Source organism: Taeniopygia guttata, chromosome 8 (genome assembly GCF_048771995.1).
Source record: "Taeniopygia guttata chromosome 8, bTaeGut7.mat, whole genome shotgun sequence".
Classification (NCBI taxonomy): domain Eukaryota; kingdom Metazoa; phylum Chordata; class Aves; order Passeriformes; family Estrildidae; genus Taeniopygia; species Taeniopygia guttata.
In genome coordinates this window covers 21,000,732-21,018,535 of record NC_133033.1, presented here as the reverse complement: position 1 = coordinate 21,018,535, position 17,804 = coordinate 21,000,732, and the positions used below count along the sequence as shown (strand labels likewise).

Genomic DNA, 17,804 nt, shown 5'->3' with positions numbered 1-17,804 from the left:
GCCTTCAGCGCGGCTCCGCCCCGGGGCGGGGCCGCCGCTCCTCCTGCGGGGCGGGGCCGCCGCGGCCGCTGCTCGGCGGCGCTTCCTGGGCGGAGCCGGCCCCGGCCGGGCAGCGGAGGCGCCGGGGGAGCGGCAGGAGGGGCGGCCCCGCCGCGGGAAAACACTCCGGGTGAGCAACGGGAACCCCGCGGCCCCTCAGGTACCGCGGGCGGCGAGCGGGGCTGCGGGCGGGGCGGGCGGCCTGGCCGGGCCTGCGCGGTGTCGGGGCGAGGAGGAGCGGGGAGGGGTTGAGGGCTGCGTGTCCCGGCGGAGCGCTGTCAGGTGCGCCGCGGAGGAGGCGAAGGCGGGGGAGAAGCGTGCGGAGCCGCTTCGTTATGGCCCTGTGGGCTCCTGCGGCTCCCGGGTGGCAGGGCCGGCCTGCGCCGCGCCGGAGCGGGGCCCGGGGCCTGGCGGAGCCGCGCCGTGGAGGCCAGGCCGTGGCGCCAGGCGGGGCAGGGACCCCTGCAAGGCCGGCCAGGCTGAGTCCTGCGGGACGGTCGTGCTGACCCCTTCGTGAAAAAATAGTGAAAAGCAGAGTTCATCAAGGGGGAATGTGAGCGCTGGCAGTAGTGCTCCAGGGGCGAGCTGCCTGCACCCTCAGGAGCAGGATCTCTGAGGAAGCGCGGTGTATCGCCCGCGGAGAGGGAGCAGAGCATAGTGGAATGGCAGGAGGTGTTGTGGCCGTGCTCTTTTTTTAAAAGTGCTGCCAAGGGAAACTAAGCCAAAGGAGTGACCCAAAAGGTGACCAAAACCTGGACGTTGCTCCGTTAACTCCAAAATATATATCACTTTCCACACCTCAGCGTGTGCTAATGAAGTAAGACAGGTACATGCTTTACATGTATGACTAAAGTAACTCAAGCTGCGCCTGAATACGAAGCGCATCAACTGAAACTCTACCTTTTACCCTCCCTCAAAAAAACCCTATAAATACAGGCTAAGAGGGGCGGAGGTCAGAGGAGACTCCACCGATGTATCCTGGGTCTGTCGGCGGGCTGTGCCTCCTGCCTCCCCCGCAGGAATTCCTGTTGGGTCGGGCTCGGACACGAGCGCTGCCTCAGGGAATTCAGAGAGGCGGCTGCTGTGCGATTTTGCTTTCAGTCATCTCCCACTGTAACGTATTTTTTGTCGGTTCATTGCTCATACTCTTTTGTGTTCATGTGCTCCTGCGGGCGGTGTGTTTATCACTGACAATCCAGCGTTTCTATTGCTCAGCGAATTACAGAGTTTTGCACCTGAGGGTTGTTGGGCGTTTCCAGACTGTGGTCTGGCCAGGAGGGTTTGTTGGACATGACCAGACTCACAGTGTGTCTGTCTCGCTGCTTGTGAATCTGTGATTGTGGTGGTTCTTACTGAATGGGACTGGCCCACAGTGCTGCACTGGCTGTGTGCTTCCCTTTTTAGTGCTGAATTGGCCATCCCTCGAATCAAAGCACAGCCACTCCCAGCCCCTCTGGTATCGGAGGAACAGCTGAAATGCAAGGGGAGTTTTTCTGCCAAATCTTCCTAATAATGTGACAGCAAAATTTGCTTTACTGTTAACATAATGCCCTTGTGGTGAAGTTCTGCACCGTTTTATGATATTTAGCAATACTGAACTCTGTGCTACACCTGCTGATAACAAAGTCTGGGGTATTGATCCACTCATAATACAGTTTAATTGTGCATGTTATTGTCAGATTTTCCTTGGGAAAAAATATGGAAGTGAGTTTAAACCTGTTTAATGGAGAACTGAGTTTTTTTAAAAGCTCCACGTAGTTTTTTTCATGTAAGATTGTTTCGTTTTTTTCGTACAGCATGTTACACCCTGACCTAAATACCTGAATTTCTTGTTCTATACAGTGATACAGGATGCTCTTTCCTTGGGTGTTGTGTGCAGTTATGCTTGTGGGGAGCTGTAACGTTCAAGAAGATGAATGGATTGACCCCACAGATATGCTCAATTATGATGCAGCATCAGGCACAATGAGAAGACCTTATAAGGTAGAGAAAGAAAGGGTGTGTGTCTCTCCGAAAATGTAAAATGCTGTTGGAAGAGTGCTTTTAAACAGTGACAATAATAATGATAGCAGTATGCTGTTTTGAAGGGCTTATTATGTTTTATCTGAATTCATACACAGAAAAGTCTCTGTGTCCATGGTTAAAATTGCAAGGGAAAAAATAGTGTAATTAGCTCAGGACCTTTCCCTGCTGAACTTCTGTTGCACTCAGATCAAGTCATATCAAGCAGACTTTTTGTATTTCCACAGGTGGTGCTTGATTTATGCAGGTTGTGGCACCACAGGTTACTGCTCTGAGAAGTACTGGGTTAAGGAGCTCTTTGTAATTTCTCAGATATAGTGTTGAATATCTTGAAAATCAGGTTCCTAGCTGATAAAAGTTGGAGGAGTTAATTATCATGTTTTATTTTTTATTGCTGTATTTTATACAGCAATAGGAACCAGTTTTCCATTTATTGTGTGGGACTATTGTGAATATCAATGGTGTTTTGTAGTGCTGGGCCTCAATTTTCAGAAGAAAGGTCAGAATGAATCATTAACACTGAAGAGAAGATGAACTAGGAAAAAAATCAGTTCTAACAAGATGAATTGTCTCTATGTTGTATGAGGAGTGGACTCTAAATTCATGAGATGCATGTTGGTTATCTTGTTCATGTGTGCACACATGGCTATGTAAACTGGAGGTGGTTATAAGGGCACCCTTGATTTTTGCCATTATTTAGCTCTCAAATTTGGTTTTACATTCTTGAGTAATACTACAGAGCATCTTTTTCTGAAGCTTAAAAGATTACACAGAGTGCGTTACTGCTCTTCACAGCTTTCCTCATCAACCTCCAACTTCTCCAAGTCCACCTGATAGTCATTAGCACCCTTAAGATCCAGCAGCAAGCTTTGGATCTTTAAGTCTGGAGCCCAACTGCTTCAACTTTTATAAAAAAAGTAGTAGTTTTATTGTTGCGTCCTGCAAAAGTAGAACTACATCTTAAATTAAACAAATTACCACTTCGTGTTAGTCCATGTTCTCAGGATTTCTTTTCTGCTCTGCAGAGAGTTTTCAGGTGGGCAGGCTATGTGGCTCACTCAAGCCCCCAAAATCAAACTTTGTCTCAGCTTGAGTTCACTGATTCACGTGCTGTTGTGCTTCCTCTTGGAGACTTCCCTCAGTGTGCACACGTGGCTGTGCAGAAGCAGCGCTGCTCCGACCGGGCCTGAGCAATGAGCAGAAAACAGAGTGCTCTGGCGTAGATAAAGGCAGGCAGCCCCGAATGGGGTTTGTGCTTACTTGCAGTCTGGCTGGTGGCGTGGCCAGCTGGTCTGGGAATTCACCTGGCTGAAAACTGCCCCTTTGCCTGCTGAGTCAGTTTGTAGCCAGTGCCATTATCTAATCTGATGCACTCTGTGGATCACCAGCACTCGAAGGAGGGGAAAGGGCAAGAGGGGGAGGACAGGCAAGACCTCACCTTTTGAAGGCAGCTTACATTTAGAGAAACTCAAAGCAATTGTCCATCTGAATGCTAAAATAACAGCAGAGAGGTAACTGCAGTGTCATTGGGAGAGTATCAGCAGCAAAGATCTGTACTCAGTTTTTAGCTCCTTTGCTCCTTCTAAAGTGATGTGACTGTAGAAATGTAATAGGGCATGTTGGTCAAATTCTTGGATTCTAAAAGTATGGTTTTCTTCTGTAATTTTAGCCAAACTATCATGACACTGAGGAAGAGGCTGTGGATACAGTCAGTGCTGAAATCTCACGTTGTTCCAGGGCAATAGACTCCTTGCAACACAAGGTTTGTTCTTCAGAATATTTTCCAGTGTTTTATAGTTTGTGCTTTCTGATGATGCTTTTCTGGATAGTATCAAACAGGTGAGTTTCTGGCATAATTTATTCTCTATGGAAGGGGAACCTCTAGGCAGAGGAGAGACTGGAAGTGGTTTGAATTAATTTTCAAGTTGTTGTGCTGCCTACAAGGGTCTGTTTCCTGACATGTTTCATAGTGTAACAAAATTGATAGGAGCTAAGTGCTTCTGTCCAGCATCAACAGTTTAAAGGTGTGATGCTGATTACCCCAGGCTGTTCTCAAGCTGGTCAGTCCTGTTTGATTTTAAGGGGTGGGTTGTGGGCACAGAGACCGGGGCAATGTGCAGAGCTGCAGCTCTCAGGTGCTGCTGTCAGAGCCCTTCCAGGATTTGGGGATGCTTGTGTAGCTACTGGGGCCCTTACTACCCTCAGTCATTTGGATCCACAATGGGATAGGTGTCATTTTAATGTTGTTTTAGTTCCTTCAATTTTTTTGGCAGTTCCCTCTTTTTTTTTCCTGATGCAAACTTTAAATGTAAGGAGATCCAGATGTTTCTATTTGTTTCTAGCTTTACTGCAGTCAGGATTTGAATAATACTAGCAGATGTGAAATCTCCAGTACTGGCCAGTTCCATGGAAAGTCGCATGTTCAGTAACTGCATATGCTTTTTGTCTAATCATGGAATCACTAAAGAAATGTGCCCCTGCTAATCCTGAGTTAAATGTGTTGGTATATTTGGGGGTTTTTCTCTCTTATGAAGAAGCTGGTTTGAGCAAAGTGACTAAAAGTGTCTTTTACACAATTGCAGATTGCAGAGTGTGAGAAGAGGAATGCCAAATCTCAGGAGAGCCGTAGCTTTTATATTTTTAAGCGATTCTTGAATAAGATTTTAAATGAAGCTGGAAAACTCGGCCTTGTAAGTATTTGAACAGTTACTGTAAAAAATACTTAATTAAAATGAATTCACATTACTGCTTTATGTAGTTTTCAGAGTTACCAAGCATTGAGTAATTATGCTGGTGTACTTTAAATTAAACGAAGGGAACTGAATGGCAAAGATGATAGAAGTCCTGCTGAGGAGTACTCATCCTGTACTGCTGAGGAGGCACAGTTGTTTCATCTGTAAAGCCTCCAAAGGAAGGGTTTGTGAATTCAATGTATCTAAATATCTCTTGCTAGAATGCAGCTATAGGAACTGGTCTGTCATTAATGTGACCTTGTTCTGGTCACATTAATGGTTGGAAACCGGAAGGAGCCAGATTTGGGTTGTTTGTTGTAGACTTACAAGGCCTGTACTGTAGGTCTGCCATGTTAACCTGCAGAGGGTGGAATTGAGGACAGGTAACCTGGGAGGAGTACAGAGAGATTGTCCAAGCAGGGGCAGGCATCAGGTTAGGAAAGCTAAAGCCCAGATAGAATTAACTAAACCCCTAAGGATGGAGTGGTGTCCAGGGGGACCCTGACAGGCTTGAGAGGTGGGTCCTTGAAAAACTCATGGAGTTCAGTGAGACAAGGTGCAAGGTCCTGTACATGTGCTGGGGCAGTGCTAGGAAGAAGGATAGGCTTGGGTGGAGAATGGACTGGGACTCTCCCTCGGGAGAAAGACTTGGGAGTGCCGGTGAACCTGACAACATGAGCTTGCAGGCCAGAAAGCCAACTGCACCCTGGGCTGCATCCACAGCAGTCCAGGCAGCAGGGCAGGGAGGGGACTCTGCCCCTCTGCTCTGGTGAGACCCAGCCTGCAGTGCTGTGTCCAGCTCTGGGGTCCCCAGTGTAGGGAAGAACATGGACCTGTCGAAGCAAGTCCAGAGAAGGTCACGGGGATGATCAAAGGGCTGGAGCATCTCTCCTACAAAAACAGGCTGAGAGAGCTGGGGCTGTTCAGCCTGGAGAAGAAATGGCTCCGGAGAGACTTTAGAGACCCTTTGAGTATCTAAAGGGGGGCCTATAAGAGGGACCTTTTACAGGGGTGTGCCTTGCTAGGACAAGGGGGAATGGCTTTAAACTGAAAGGGAGGAGGTTTAGATTAGATACTGGGAAGAAATTCTTTGCTTGTGAGGGTTGTGAGACACTAGAAGAAGTTTTCTAGAGAAGTTGTGGATGCCCCATCCCTGGAAGCATTCAAGGCCAGGCTGGATGGGGCTTTGAGCAATGTGGTCTAGTGGGAGGTTTCCCTGACCATGAGGGTTGGAACTAGATTATCATTAAGGTCCCTTCCAACCCCAAACCATTCTGTGATTCTCTCCATCAAGCTATAGTAGCTTATTAGAGTTTCCGTCCAAGAATCACCATATTACTTTCTTCATGCAGTGGTTTCAGCTGGAATAGAGTGAATTTTCTTCCTGGAAGCTGGTGCAGTGCAGTGTTTTGCATTCAGTGTCAGTGCTCTGTTGATAACACGCTGGTGTTTCAGTGGTTGCTCACTGGTGCTTTCTCCAAGTCAAGGACTTCTCGGTGCCTCGTGCCAGCGAGGAGGTGCAGGAGGGGCTGTGAGGGAGCGTGGCCAGGAGAGCTGAGCTGAGCTGGCCACAGGGACACTGCAAACCATGGCTGCTGTGCTCAGCATGAGCTGGGGAGTTGGCTCAGAGGGGCTGATGGCTGCTGGAGGACAGGCTTGGTCAGCTTGGGGAGCAGTTGCACTGTGCACCGTTTGTTCATCTGGGTTTTATTTCCTTCTTTCTCTTTTCATGACTAGTAATATTACCATCACATTTTATTTTGTTTGCTGTTCTTGTCTCAGCTGATAAGGTTTACCTTTTTTCTCATTCTCCTCCCTACCAGGAGGGATATTGGAGGGAGTGAGTGGCTTCATGATACTTCAGTTGTTGGCTGGGCACTTTCATTATATTGTCTTTGGAGATTTTGTTTATTCAGAGGTAGAAGAATTGATCTTTAGCACTAAGCACAATTACTGTGAAGTAAGGAACATTACATTTAGCAATGTAAAACTTCTTATTTTAGTTTTTAATATCTTGTATTATCCAACTGTGTCTGAGGCACACATAGTGTATGTGTAATTATTACTTGTTAATGACCACTGGTCCTGAAATTTTAGTAATAGGTGAGATAGTTTAGGTTTTTTTTAGTTTTTTTTTTTTTTCTGTAGAATTGAAGGATTACGAACCAGTTGAATTTTGTTTCATGTAGTTTCGATTAACAGAAAGGTTATAGAATGATAGTGTGCCCCCTGTCCCATGTTTTCATCCTGCAGTCTGCTTCAGAAGGGTGCTGGTACAGAAAGAATATCGTCAGGTTTGGCCTGTGGATGCATTTGTGTTTCCAAATAAGCAGCTTTTAACCATTGTTTGCTTTGCTTTGAATTCAGCCTGGGGAAGATATGGACCATGTCCATTATGATGCTGAGATCATTCTTACAAGACAGACGTACCTGGAGATCCTCAGGTTTGTCAGTGAGGAAGCCTGGCAGCCAGGTGCCCTGGATGAGGCACTGAGTGATATTTTGGTCAACTTTAAGCACCATGATTATCAAGCTTGGCGGTGGAGATTTGAAGACACCTTTGGAATTAATCTATATCATTTGGTTTGGGTAAGAGATTAAAGGTTGATTATTGGTTTTAATTGCTTTTCAGTTTCTCTGTGCTAGTCAATTAATATTACCATCTTAACTCCACAGATAAAGCAATTCCATTCTTTCCATCATACTTCTAGTGAATAATTTTTTTTTTTGGTTGCTGAAAGATGTATTTGCTTTAAGAAGGAATTCAAGTTTTTTATTTCTGTGGTCATCTGTTCTCTACTGTAGCTTTGGTTTGGGACTTTTTTCTGGTGTGCTTTTTTTTCTTGTCTTTTATATCTGTGCTGCAAGATTCATTATGCTCTACCAATTTCTTACCAGTAGAACTGACACCTCATGCATTACAGATTTTTCAGGTTTGTCTCTTGTTCATTTAGTTATTGAAGCTGTTGGCTTCTCCAAGAGTTGAAATATATACTGAGACAAGTATATATTTAAACTCCTATAGGTCAGAGGCTTTTGCAAATTTTGTGGAAAAAAATTGTATAGGGTTAGAGAGGACACCACGACCATGGGAATTGTAAAGTGCTAAGCTGGGGATCTCTAAGAAGCTGAAGCTTTCTGAAGAAATTTTTACAAGCTGACATAATCTTGCAAGTAGCCTGTCTAGATTTGAGGGGCCCCTGGAAGCCAGGTGACAAAAGCAGGCTGTCAGTGACCTCTGATAGGGGTCCTTAGGTGAAAAGACACTTTGGAGTACTTCTTTAAAGTCTTGCTGCTGGTACCCAAACTGTAACTTTGTCTCTTTACCAAGGTGCAGGAGTTGGCAGCAGTTGTTCTGTGGTTCAGAGCAGGCACAAATTGCTCAAGTACTGGCTGACACCAATTTAGAATTTAGAAGTGTGGTCACTAATGTAACAAACACCTTAACGAAGAAATAACTAAATATCACAAGAAACAAATGAGCAACTGCAATGTAAGACTGTGACAGGGATGAATATTAGTACTGCCACAAAAGTTGTTCTGCCTTGTGCTGCTCAGATGGGCTGTGGAAACAAGGAAAAACTTCTCAGCTATTCTGTATAAATGACAGTAAAAACAAATGTTGGAAGTTTCTTCATGTGTACTGAAAGCTTGGAAAGGTGCATATATAGGTCATAATTTTTTCTCTTTTTCAGGTGCTCTTGTGCTTAGTGTGCATTGTAATTGTAATGGCTACAGAACTGTGGACATGTGTTTTTCGCTTTGTTCAGCTGAAACATGTTTTATTTCTAACTTTTCTCGTCAGTTTTGTATGGAATTGGTTTTACTTGTATACGGTAAGTTCTGGACTCTTAATGGCTTTTTGGCTTAGAAATTTACAGTTATGAGGGAGTTAAGATTGTTTTAGTTCCTTGGGTTACTTTACATACAACTTTAACTGTAAAATGAAAAAAGGGATAAACATTTTCATTTTTGTGTAGATGGGTGTATTAGGCGTAAAGAACAAGAGAAACCCTGACAACTATATTCTGCTGTAGAGGTGCACAAAATTCAGAGAGCGCTAGAACTCTGGTTTCACTACATGGGCAAGGCAGATGTAACCTCTGACTAAAGCAGCTTGGTAGAAAAGGTATACAGAAATATATTCAGAGGAGTTTTTTTCTTAAGATTCCCTGGTAGAAACTGTGTTTCATGTGATGGACCAGATAAATGCCTCATAAATGGTGATAAGTGGCTGATGGTACAACCAGATCAGTTTTACTGAGGAGGAATTTAAGATACCAGATCAAAGCCCAGCCACAAAATCTGCCCTCACATCTTGTCAATCAGGATTGAACTGCAGCTTGTCAGACCCAGGGGTAGCAGAGTGCTGGAGAGTGGGATGGCTCTGGATGGGGTTGGAATACCATGCAGAAGGCTTGGATTGAGGCAGTGAAGAATATCAGTTTTGGAACAGATGATTTGACTGAATTTTTCCATTTTGATTATCAGTTGCAAACACTAAGGCAGAACTATAATAAATACAGGTATTTCTTAGGAATTATTTGAAAACAAAAGACAATGTTGTAGCTACTAATTACATGACAGCTGTGTCTCTATTCCAGAAACATTTTAAGGAAAGATGTCATCAGTTTACTTTTGCCTTGGACTTGTATCTTTGAATATTGGAGTCTAGTCCTTTGACAATTCAGACTCCTTTTGGAGAATAACTTGGAGGTTGCCATTATCTCAGGGGTTTTGTCAATTTCTAGGAAGTCCTTAGAATTTAACTCCATTAAATTTTTAGGTAGTAAATTTTTCTAAACACATATTACATGAGGAATTGTCATTACAAGGGGACAATGGGGAGGGAAATTGTCACTGATGTGGGGAACTATCCCAAGGCTGCTGAGAGCAAGCAGAGATAGCAGAGGAGCAGCAGTTCTGGCTGCAGCCACCTCAGTCAGTGTTCCCTCCCTGCTGTCCCTGCAGCTGGCCTTCGCTCAGCACCAGGCAGAGATGGCCAAGATGGGGGAGTTTGACAAGGTCTGTGCTGACAAGCTGGAGTGGTATGGAAGTCTCATGGGTAAGTTCTTGTCTTGGTGCTTTACAGTAGTAGTTAAGATCACAAAATACTAATCCATAGTATCCCAGGATACTCGGATTTCTTCATGGGTAGTACAGGGTATTCTTTTCAATACACGATTACATGGTTGTACCCTTTTCCCATCCCATAAGACTTTGTTTTCTAGACCTTGGGAGGAGAGCTGATCACAGCACTGTACTTGGGGTATGTCATGGTGTTACTTCTTTTTCTTGTAACTTATCCTTCTCCAGCCACCATCCCCAGTACCATTCAGTGCCATTTACTAAAGACAGGCAGCCAGACTTCAGGACAACGATTTTTTTTTTTTTTGTATCAGGCCTGTGAGTCCAATGGATTTCAGAAATTGGATCTGTAATTGTTTGTTCAGGTGTTACTATTTTACACAGAAATCTGATTTTTTTATTAGGTGTTATTTCTATCCAATGCTATAGCAGGTAGATGAAGGGTGGCAGCTCTTAAAGAGTGCTTGTTATGGTCTTCCTGTGTAATTTCTTGACTCTGTTGTTTTTTATTACATGTCAGTGATTTACATTCTGACTGCAGTAAAACCAAACTATAGAAACACTGATGTAATGAATCACTTGTTTATAGTGTAAAAGTTCCCTTAAGAAGTAAGACTTCTGATTGTAACTAAAACAGACCCTTGAATCCAGCAAGCAAAGCAGACAAGTTCAATCTCCCTGCAGATGAGCAGTAACACAGAATCATGCTGTGTCAGTAGCTGGGAACACAGTGTGCAAGTTCATAGTTTCCACAGATGAGACTTTTTTCCTTGAGGCTTCTGGGGACTGATCTCATCTAAAGAGCTTTCTTGATTATACATGGGAAAACTTCAGGTTCTTCTCTTTCTTTCCAGCCTTCCCTCCCCTTCCTGCATCCCCTTGACTGGATAAGCTGTACTGCCACGCTAATCTCAAATGTGTAAAAATAAATCTCAGTTTTGAACCATATCTAGAAGAGATATGATCTGTAACTGAAATGCTCCTTTCTGTATTGCTGCTGTGTCACAAAATATCTTTTTAAGTAGTAATAGCATGTGTCTGCTTTGACTTCAGAATGGCTTAGAAGTACCTGGACATTTCAGGATGATCCCTGTAAGAAGTATTATGAAACTCTGCTTGTGAATCCTGCTTATATGGTTCCACCATCAAAGGTATGCCAAGCCCAAAGGGAATGCCAAGGCCTAAGTTGTTGTTTGTGTGACAACAATGGTTTTCTGTTTATTTTCTAGGCCTTGGCAGTAACTTTCACCAACTTTGTAACTGAGCCTTTGAAGGAAATAGGACAAGGTATTGGTGAATTCATCAAGGCACTTATGAAGGAGATTCCGTTAATTCTGCAGGTTCCAGTGCTCATTACGATGGCTCTGGGTGTCCTGGTTTGTATACATTCATCTTACATTTAGAAGCTCAGTTTTATTTTTTAAATATTAAATGTTTTTATATTTAAGTATCTATTATATTACATATTTCCTGTTTGTACAGCTGAACAGATTTCTTAGCACCAAGAAATCACTTCTGCAAGGGAATTTTTTCTTGACAAAGGCTTCATACTACAGCTGGTCTAGGAATTAAAAACCCCAAGTTTTGTATTCAAACTGTATTCCTCTCCCACTCCCCAAGTGAGATGTAGTAGCATTAAACTGCTTAAGAGCTTAGATTCTCTGACAGTGTATTGCACCTTAGTTCCCATTTCTTCTTTGAGTCATTACATTGTGATGTGTGTAGTTAGCATTTAACACAAAGGCATTGGGTTAGAGCCTTAAACATCTTTAATGTAGCACTACCAATAAACTGCATCTAGCCTGGCAGTTCCTGCAGCGTGGTCAGACTGCAGAAAGCTTGAGCTGGAGCCGTTCTCTTCACCTGAGCTTTTCCTTCAGGGTCTTCCAGATACACGATAGGAAATCTGTGTGAAAACCATAGGCTGCAGGTATTTGGTGTTTTGCTCAGTTTGGGTTTTTTCCCTCTCCCCCAGACTTTTTGCTATGGTGCAGGATCATCAGTATCTGCATTAAGACACCTAAGGTCTTCTCAGAAGAAAAGTCTTCCTCTGCCTGCTGGTGAGCAGGAGCAAATAGCCTTTGGGCAGTACGATGGGAGGACAGCAGACGAGTACTATGTGCAGCAGCAGCCCTGTGTCCACAGAGGCCACCAGGACAGAGGGGACGCTGCCACGAGGCCTCTCCCCAGGCTGAGAGTGGCCAGCAGCAGCAGGAGCCCGGACACGACACACGCCAGCAATGAGCCGGATGCACAGGTACCGGAGTCCCACGGGTACCAGAGTCCCACAGAGCAGAGCCTGATCTGTCTCCTGGTGCTCTGGGAGCTGGCATTAAACTGAGCAGGTTGCAATGGCACCTGCTAGAGCACATTTAAACAACAGGCTTACACCCAGATCTGAGGGAGAGAGGAGCTAAGAAACTCCATGTTCCCCTACAGAACAGTTTGATAGAGGTGTCTTGGATGTGTTTCTTCTGGAAAAGTATCTTGCAATGGCTAACTGTGGCAAGAAACTACTGAGAGATCAGTATGTATGTCAGCCTGGTCAGTCACGATAACCCACAGAAGAAATGTGGAGGAAAAAAGCAGTGCTGACTTCCCTGTAAACTACAGAAAATTCAAAACAGATTTATGCTCTATATTGGGCTTATTTACATATTCTGTTTCCTGAGGGGAAAAAAAAATACCGGTCATGCTTTGGGTGAGCCCTACCCCTTGAGCTGGGATGCACTTGAAACAATAGATGCTGTCACTTTTGATTGCTTAATTAATATGTTATTATTAATAACCTATTTAATAGGTTATTATTAATAGGTTATTAATTTTTTGCAGAACAGGTTGTACACTGAATGTGAAGTTCACAGACCTGAAACGCTCAAAGCTGAAAACCTTACTGGAGCAGCTGCACTTGAGGAGCAAAAACAGGAGACAGGAAAAGTGGAGGGAGAGACTGGAGAAAAGTGTGAGCCTAATAAAAACCTCGAACGGAAAAGTTCTGCCACGGAACCTTGTGAAGAGAAGAAAAAGAGTGTTTTACATGACTCCCAGGAAAGACAAGACCCAGGCTCTGCTGTAAGTTTTGTCTAAGCTTTACTTGTCATGTACTTGCTAATTCTGCTCTCATTCTCAAGTGTAGAAGAGAGGAGAACATCAGTAAGCTGTTAGGTGGGGTTGTAAAACCTGGGAGAGGGTACTCTGTCTGGAATCTGAAATAAAGGTGTTAAGTAAGATGATACACACCTTTAAGTGGCCAGAAGAACCCGGGCTTCTGGGCTGTTGCTGCTTGTTGGAAATCAGGTTTGTGTAATAAGTTCTGAGTAATTCCCATAATGCTAATTCCCAGCTTAGATGTCTCAGGTCTGGCTTTGGGTTTATGTTCTTTAAAATCTGTTTGGTTCTTGTCAGCTCAGTTTTAGGACAGCTGACAGATCTCCTCCCGGTGTAATGATTTGCAGAGAGTGAGAACCTGATGTTGTAGCAGGTGGTTTTTGGGCAGTTCAGAGCTGAACCGGGCCAGGACCAGGAGCTACCCTGGGGATGGACATTGCAGGGTTTGTTCCCCAGAACTCCGCCAGCCCAGCTCCCCAGTCCTGAGCCAGAGCTGGAGGGGAGCTGAGGTCAGGTACAGGAAGCAGCACCTGTGCATTTCCTCTGTGTGGCACTGGAAATTTGGGGTGCCCATGGGAGATGGTGCCCAGTGCCCACCACCCCTCTGATTCCCTGGTACCGTGGTGTGGTACACGTATCACACAAGCTGTAGAGCAGCATGAGCAGCTGTTTCTTGAAAGTAAGTACTCAACTTCTGCTGATTGCAGAACTGTTCTGAATTAATGTAGAAAACAGCTAAATATTACCAAAACACCATAGTGCTTGAAAAAACTATTTTTTATTAAACAGAATTAAAACTAGGGTTTAGTTTTTTTATAGAAATGATTTTTTTCTTCCAAACTCTGTTTCTCCAAAGAGACTAAATACTAAAGCTATTTCTTCTCTTTTTTAAATTATTTTTTTTAAAAAAAGTATAAAAGAAAACAGACCTTTTTTCAGGAAATACAAATCAGGGGGGAAAAATCAAATTTTCTTTAAAAAGAACATAAAAATTTAAGTCTTGCACTAGATTGAGACAGTGGTAGAATCCACTAATGAGCAATGAAAGAATTGACTGAGAAAAAAAATCATAATCATTTTGATAGACTAGAGGCAATTAAGAGGGAGACACAGTACCAGTACCTCAGCCACTGCTCTGAAAGCAGCTGCCAGATGCAACAGCAGGGCCAGCTCGCTAACTACAGCTCACCAGAGTGATGCTGCTGCTATTTCTGTGAAAATCAGGAGAAAGGAGACAAAGCTACTCATTGTAGTCATCTTAAAAAAGGCAAGTGTGCTTTTCCAGCAAACCAGAATGATCCCTAGGATGCTGCTGTACAGGCCTCCTCGGTTTTCAGCTGGAATTGGGTCCCTTTATAGCTGAGGGTAAGTGGACTCTCTGCTCATCCATTCTCTTCGCTTGTGAGTGCAAAATCAGGCTGAAAAAATCCTCATCTGGTACAGTGGGGCCTTTGGCAGCTCCTGGAGGAGCACATCTTTGATCATCCAGTCTGGAACCCTACAGACAGACCAAGCAATAAAAGCTGCATATTTACAGGAAGATATGGAGTAAGTGAACAATATTAAGTGAAAAAACTACTAAAAGCATTTGATGTCAAATTTAAAGCTAGTAGAGAGATTTAAGTTTTGTTTCAAGTTAAACTTGCTAAATGAAATTACTGAGAGTCCAAGTGTAACTAAAATGACCCACTTGTCCCATATGTCTTAAAATAAACCCCCCAGTTCAGTTCTTTGACATATTGCAGAATAAGACTTAAGAGTTCTTAGTTCAGAAGGAGATTTTTAAGCATTAGTACAGGGTATTTCTGGTCTCATACACCAGGAATATGGTTGTCTTCCTCTCCTTACACAGGGACTAAAGAATGGCTGCAGTGGTGTGAGATTTGGGAAGGCACTTCTTGAAGGCCCCTTGGCTCCACACTGTGCAGCTGGGTACAGTTTAGTGCCAAGGTTACAGAGCAGGTGGCAAACCCGGCTGGGCTCTGCTCCCGAGCTGGGGAGTGATGTTCCCACAGGAACAGGTGGAGGGCAGTGTGGGCACAGGAGGAAAAGCACAGCTTTCAGTCGTGGCTGAACCTGGTACAGGCACCCTTGAGACAAAAAGGCTCAAAGGCACCAAGCCTTCTGTGCTTGCTTAAAGCAGTCCATCCTGATCAAAGGAGATTATAAATATTCTTCCAGTCCTAAAAGAGAATATTTCTAGATTCTTTGCTTGACTCACAGAAGGAAACAGACAAGCTGCTATAACAGAACATGGTCTTTCAGCAGGCTCATGAACACTGTCACTGTGGACTCAATCCCAGGTGCTGCTTTCTCAGCCAGGCTACCATACTTACTGACCTTTGGAAAACTCAGCATCTGAATTTTGAATTTTTGTCTGCTTATCAACTAATCAGACATACCAGCAAATCTTTTTAGTTCTTTTTGGTCTAACTGGTATATGCACATGCTCTAATTGAAAACCAGTCACCTCACCTGTATATTGCTATAAACTATCATGGAAACTTACTCTCATGGGAATGATGACCAATCTTACCACCAAAACTGGATACTGGATTCTTTTAGTTGATAAATCAGGATTACTGGTGTATTACGTGCCCTCTTTAGCAAGCCAGGTCTAAACACTTAAAACCATTTTACATACTCCTTGTAATAGCCTCACTTGTTTTTCTTCACTTTTTAAGCATTTCTTACTTTTAATAGTTATTGTGGTATAAATACCAAAATTACACTTACTAGACACTGGATAATTAAAAAAAAAACCCCAACCCTAACCTTTTGTTCCCTTATATCCTTCCTTACCTGTCAGATCAATACGTATGTTAAAACACAGTGGCCTCCTTGCAGGAATTCAGTAGCAGGAGGCCCAAATGAAGCCCCCAGGGACAGAAGCTGAGGAAGCTGTTGTTCAGCTCTCACCTGGCATTTAATCAATATATCGAAGAAGTCGTCGTCCAGGTCCCTGTTGCTGCTGGCCGTGAGGCGGCCCAGCGCAGGCTGGCTGCCGCGCTGCCGCAGGCGCAGGCCGGGCAGCTCGCTGAAGCTGGCGCGCTGCTCGTCCAGCCGGCGGCTCTGCGAGCTCGCCAGCAGCTCCAGGAACTCCTCCGTGTGCGGGGACACGACCGACGTGGAAAGGGCTGCCCAGGACAGACAGAACAAGTTAGAGTTAGCCTAGGAGTGAAACATTGCTGTAGTGAGTCTCGCATTCAAATGCATTTTGAAAATAGTATTTGGAAAAACTCGAGTCAAATACAGATTTTACTTTTAAAAAATTACATTTTATCATTGTTTTAGGTGGACTAGAGGATGTTGCCACTGAAGCAGCTGAGAGTCTGTTCTTCTCCTGGAAGCAGCACCTCTGATCATCCATCCTGTTACTCTGGAACCGGCTCAGCAGATCAAAGAACCCTTCGTCTGCCATTGTCTCACGGCTGCTTTTCTGAAAAGGAGAACATTTAGAGTGTTTGACCTTAGAGTGCCTACAGCTGGGACAACTGCATCAGAGTTTCAGTCCAGTGCTATGTGTGGTATTTACGTATCTGAAATTTATTAAATAAATTTTTTTTTAGTCAACCATTTCTATAGCCAGAGATCTATTCAAGGAGGAGTTGCTAATGCTAAGGCAGCATTTTGGAGAGTGAAATATATTAGAAATGTCTCGTTCGCTGAAGTGGAAAGAAACAGTGCTCTGATCATGGTAAAATGAGTTATTCCTCCTCAACCATCTCAACCATTAATCCAACAAAACCCCAAATGCCCATGAGAGGAAAAAGAAACAAGATCAGCAATGAACAGTTGCCATTGTCTCCTCAGGTCTATGACCAAACGACTCAGTTCTTTTATTTTCAACTGACTTCTCCCAAGAGTGTAAATAACCTAAAAAGTATGTCCAGAATATCTCCCACTGCCTGAATCAGAAAAACTAGATTTTGCTAAGTTTGGAGAACTGGAGTCTAGAAAAGATTTAAACCTGAGCTTGCAAGTAAAATTTCTAACTTCAAAAAATCCACCACAAATAACATGTTTCAGTAGAGAGCTGTAGAATGACAGATTCTGCATCAGTTTAGAGCCATGGTGTTTAAATCTAGTTAAACTGAACAGGACAGCTGCAAGAAGGTGTTTTCCACAATTCTGATCACACAAAGATGAGTAAAGGCCATGATCTACAGCTCACCACACTTACCCTCTGAGAGATTGGAAGTCGATGATCAATGGAATTACTGGCATCCTGCAAAACTTTGGAGGTAGTGCCGTTTTTGTACTTTTTGCCTTTTAGTCGATTTACAAAATGAAGTTTTGCTGAAGTTTTGGCAACCAGTGGCTTCTGTTTAGCAAGAATCTCACTGTTCCAGTTTGGAACCTAAGAAAACAAGAGTCAGGAAATTAAACCTTCTGATTTTACTTACCAGTACTGTTAGCTCTTACTTGCTGCTGCTTTTCCTCCCCAAAATGAGGCAGTTTTACACTATTTTGTTCCTGCAGCCACAAGGATGTATCCAAAGAGACTCTTGAGCGCCGTTGCTGACTTCAGCTGTACTGACTACACATGCTGTGAGACTTTATTGATTAACATAACAGGCTTTGCCTCACTTGAAGAGACTGGAATTAGATATCCCAGTGTGGAGGGGAAAACACCAATTTCAGTCTGCCACTGGAATCATTTATGCAGAACTGCCAGCCCAGTGTTGTAAGGCAGAATGTAAAAGAAATCTCTCACAGACTGACACAAGGATTTTAATCAGGAACTCCCACTGAGATTTCTGAGCTTGTGGGGTGGGGGGAAGCAGTTTTGCCTATAACATTTCTGAAGCAGCA

General features: G+C 43.8%; 2 protein-coding genes across 8 annotated transcripts in view; one reads left to right on the top strand and one right to left on the bottom strand.

Moving 5' to 3' along the window:
• The first annotated feature begins 30 nt into the window (after positions 1-30).
• Positions 31-16,565, top strand: CLCC1 (chloride channel CLIC like 1). 6 transcript variants are annotated; one of them, XM_030279340.4, is made up of 12 exons: positions 31-169; positions 1,882-2,037; positions 3,731-3,823; positions 4,644-4,751; positions 7,161-7,382; positions 8,489-8,629; positions 9,765-9,858; positions 10,935-11,032; positions 11,111-11,257; positions 11,857-12,138; positions 12,714-12,953; positions 16,284-16,565. In XM_030279340.4, exons 2-12 carry the CDS (start codon positions 1,891-1,893, stop codon positions 16,290-16,292), a joined length of 1,581 nt encoding a protein of 526 aa, XP_030135200.4. In that variant the 5' UTR covers positions 31-169; positions 1,882-1,890; the 3' UTR covers positions 16,293-16,565. The 6 variants fall into 6 exon arrangements, with proteins under 6 accessions (XP_030135200.4, XP_030135199.4, XP_030135203.4 ...); XM_030279339.4 differs by having other exon boundaries at positions 44-199; XM_030279341.4 differs by having other exon boundaries at positions 45-199; positions 1,882-2,022.
• The window catches only part of GPSM2 (G protein signaling modulator 2), a 26,688-nt gene continuing 22,632 nt past the window's right edge, over positions 13,749-17,804 (bottom strand). For both annotated transcript variants that reach the window (XM_030279334.4, XM_072932600.1), the window contains 4 exons: positions 17,173-17,349; positions 16,266-16,428; positions 15,909-16,126; positions 13,749-14,487 (listed from right to left, as the gene is read on the bottom strand). In XM_030279334.4, the coding sequence (XP_030135194.4) occupies positions 14,323-14,487; positions 15,909-16,126; positions 16,266-16,428; positions 17,173-17,349 (723 nt within the window). In that variant the 3' untranslated portion in view covers positions 13,749-14,322. The remainder of the gene's footprint in view (positions 14,488-15,908; positions 16,127-16,265; positions 16,429-17,172; positions 17,350-17,804) is intronic.

Bases quoted from the DNA above. Each gene is read 5' to 3' on its own strand.
- CLCC1 (XM_030279340.4), top strand. From the start codon at position 1,891: ATGCTCTTTCCTTGGGTGTTGTGTGCAGTTATGCTTGTGGGGAGCTGT. The intron at 4,752-7,160 runs GTAAGTATTTGA...CTTTGAATTCAG, and splicing joins AAGCTGGAAAACTCGGCCTT to CCTGGGGAAGATATGGACCA. The intron at 9,859-10,934 runs GTAAGTTCTTGT...CTTTGACTTCAG, and splicing joins GTGGTATGGAAGTCTCATGG to AATGGCTTAGAAGTACCTGG.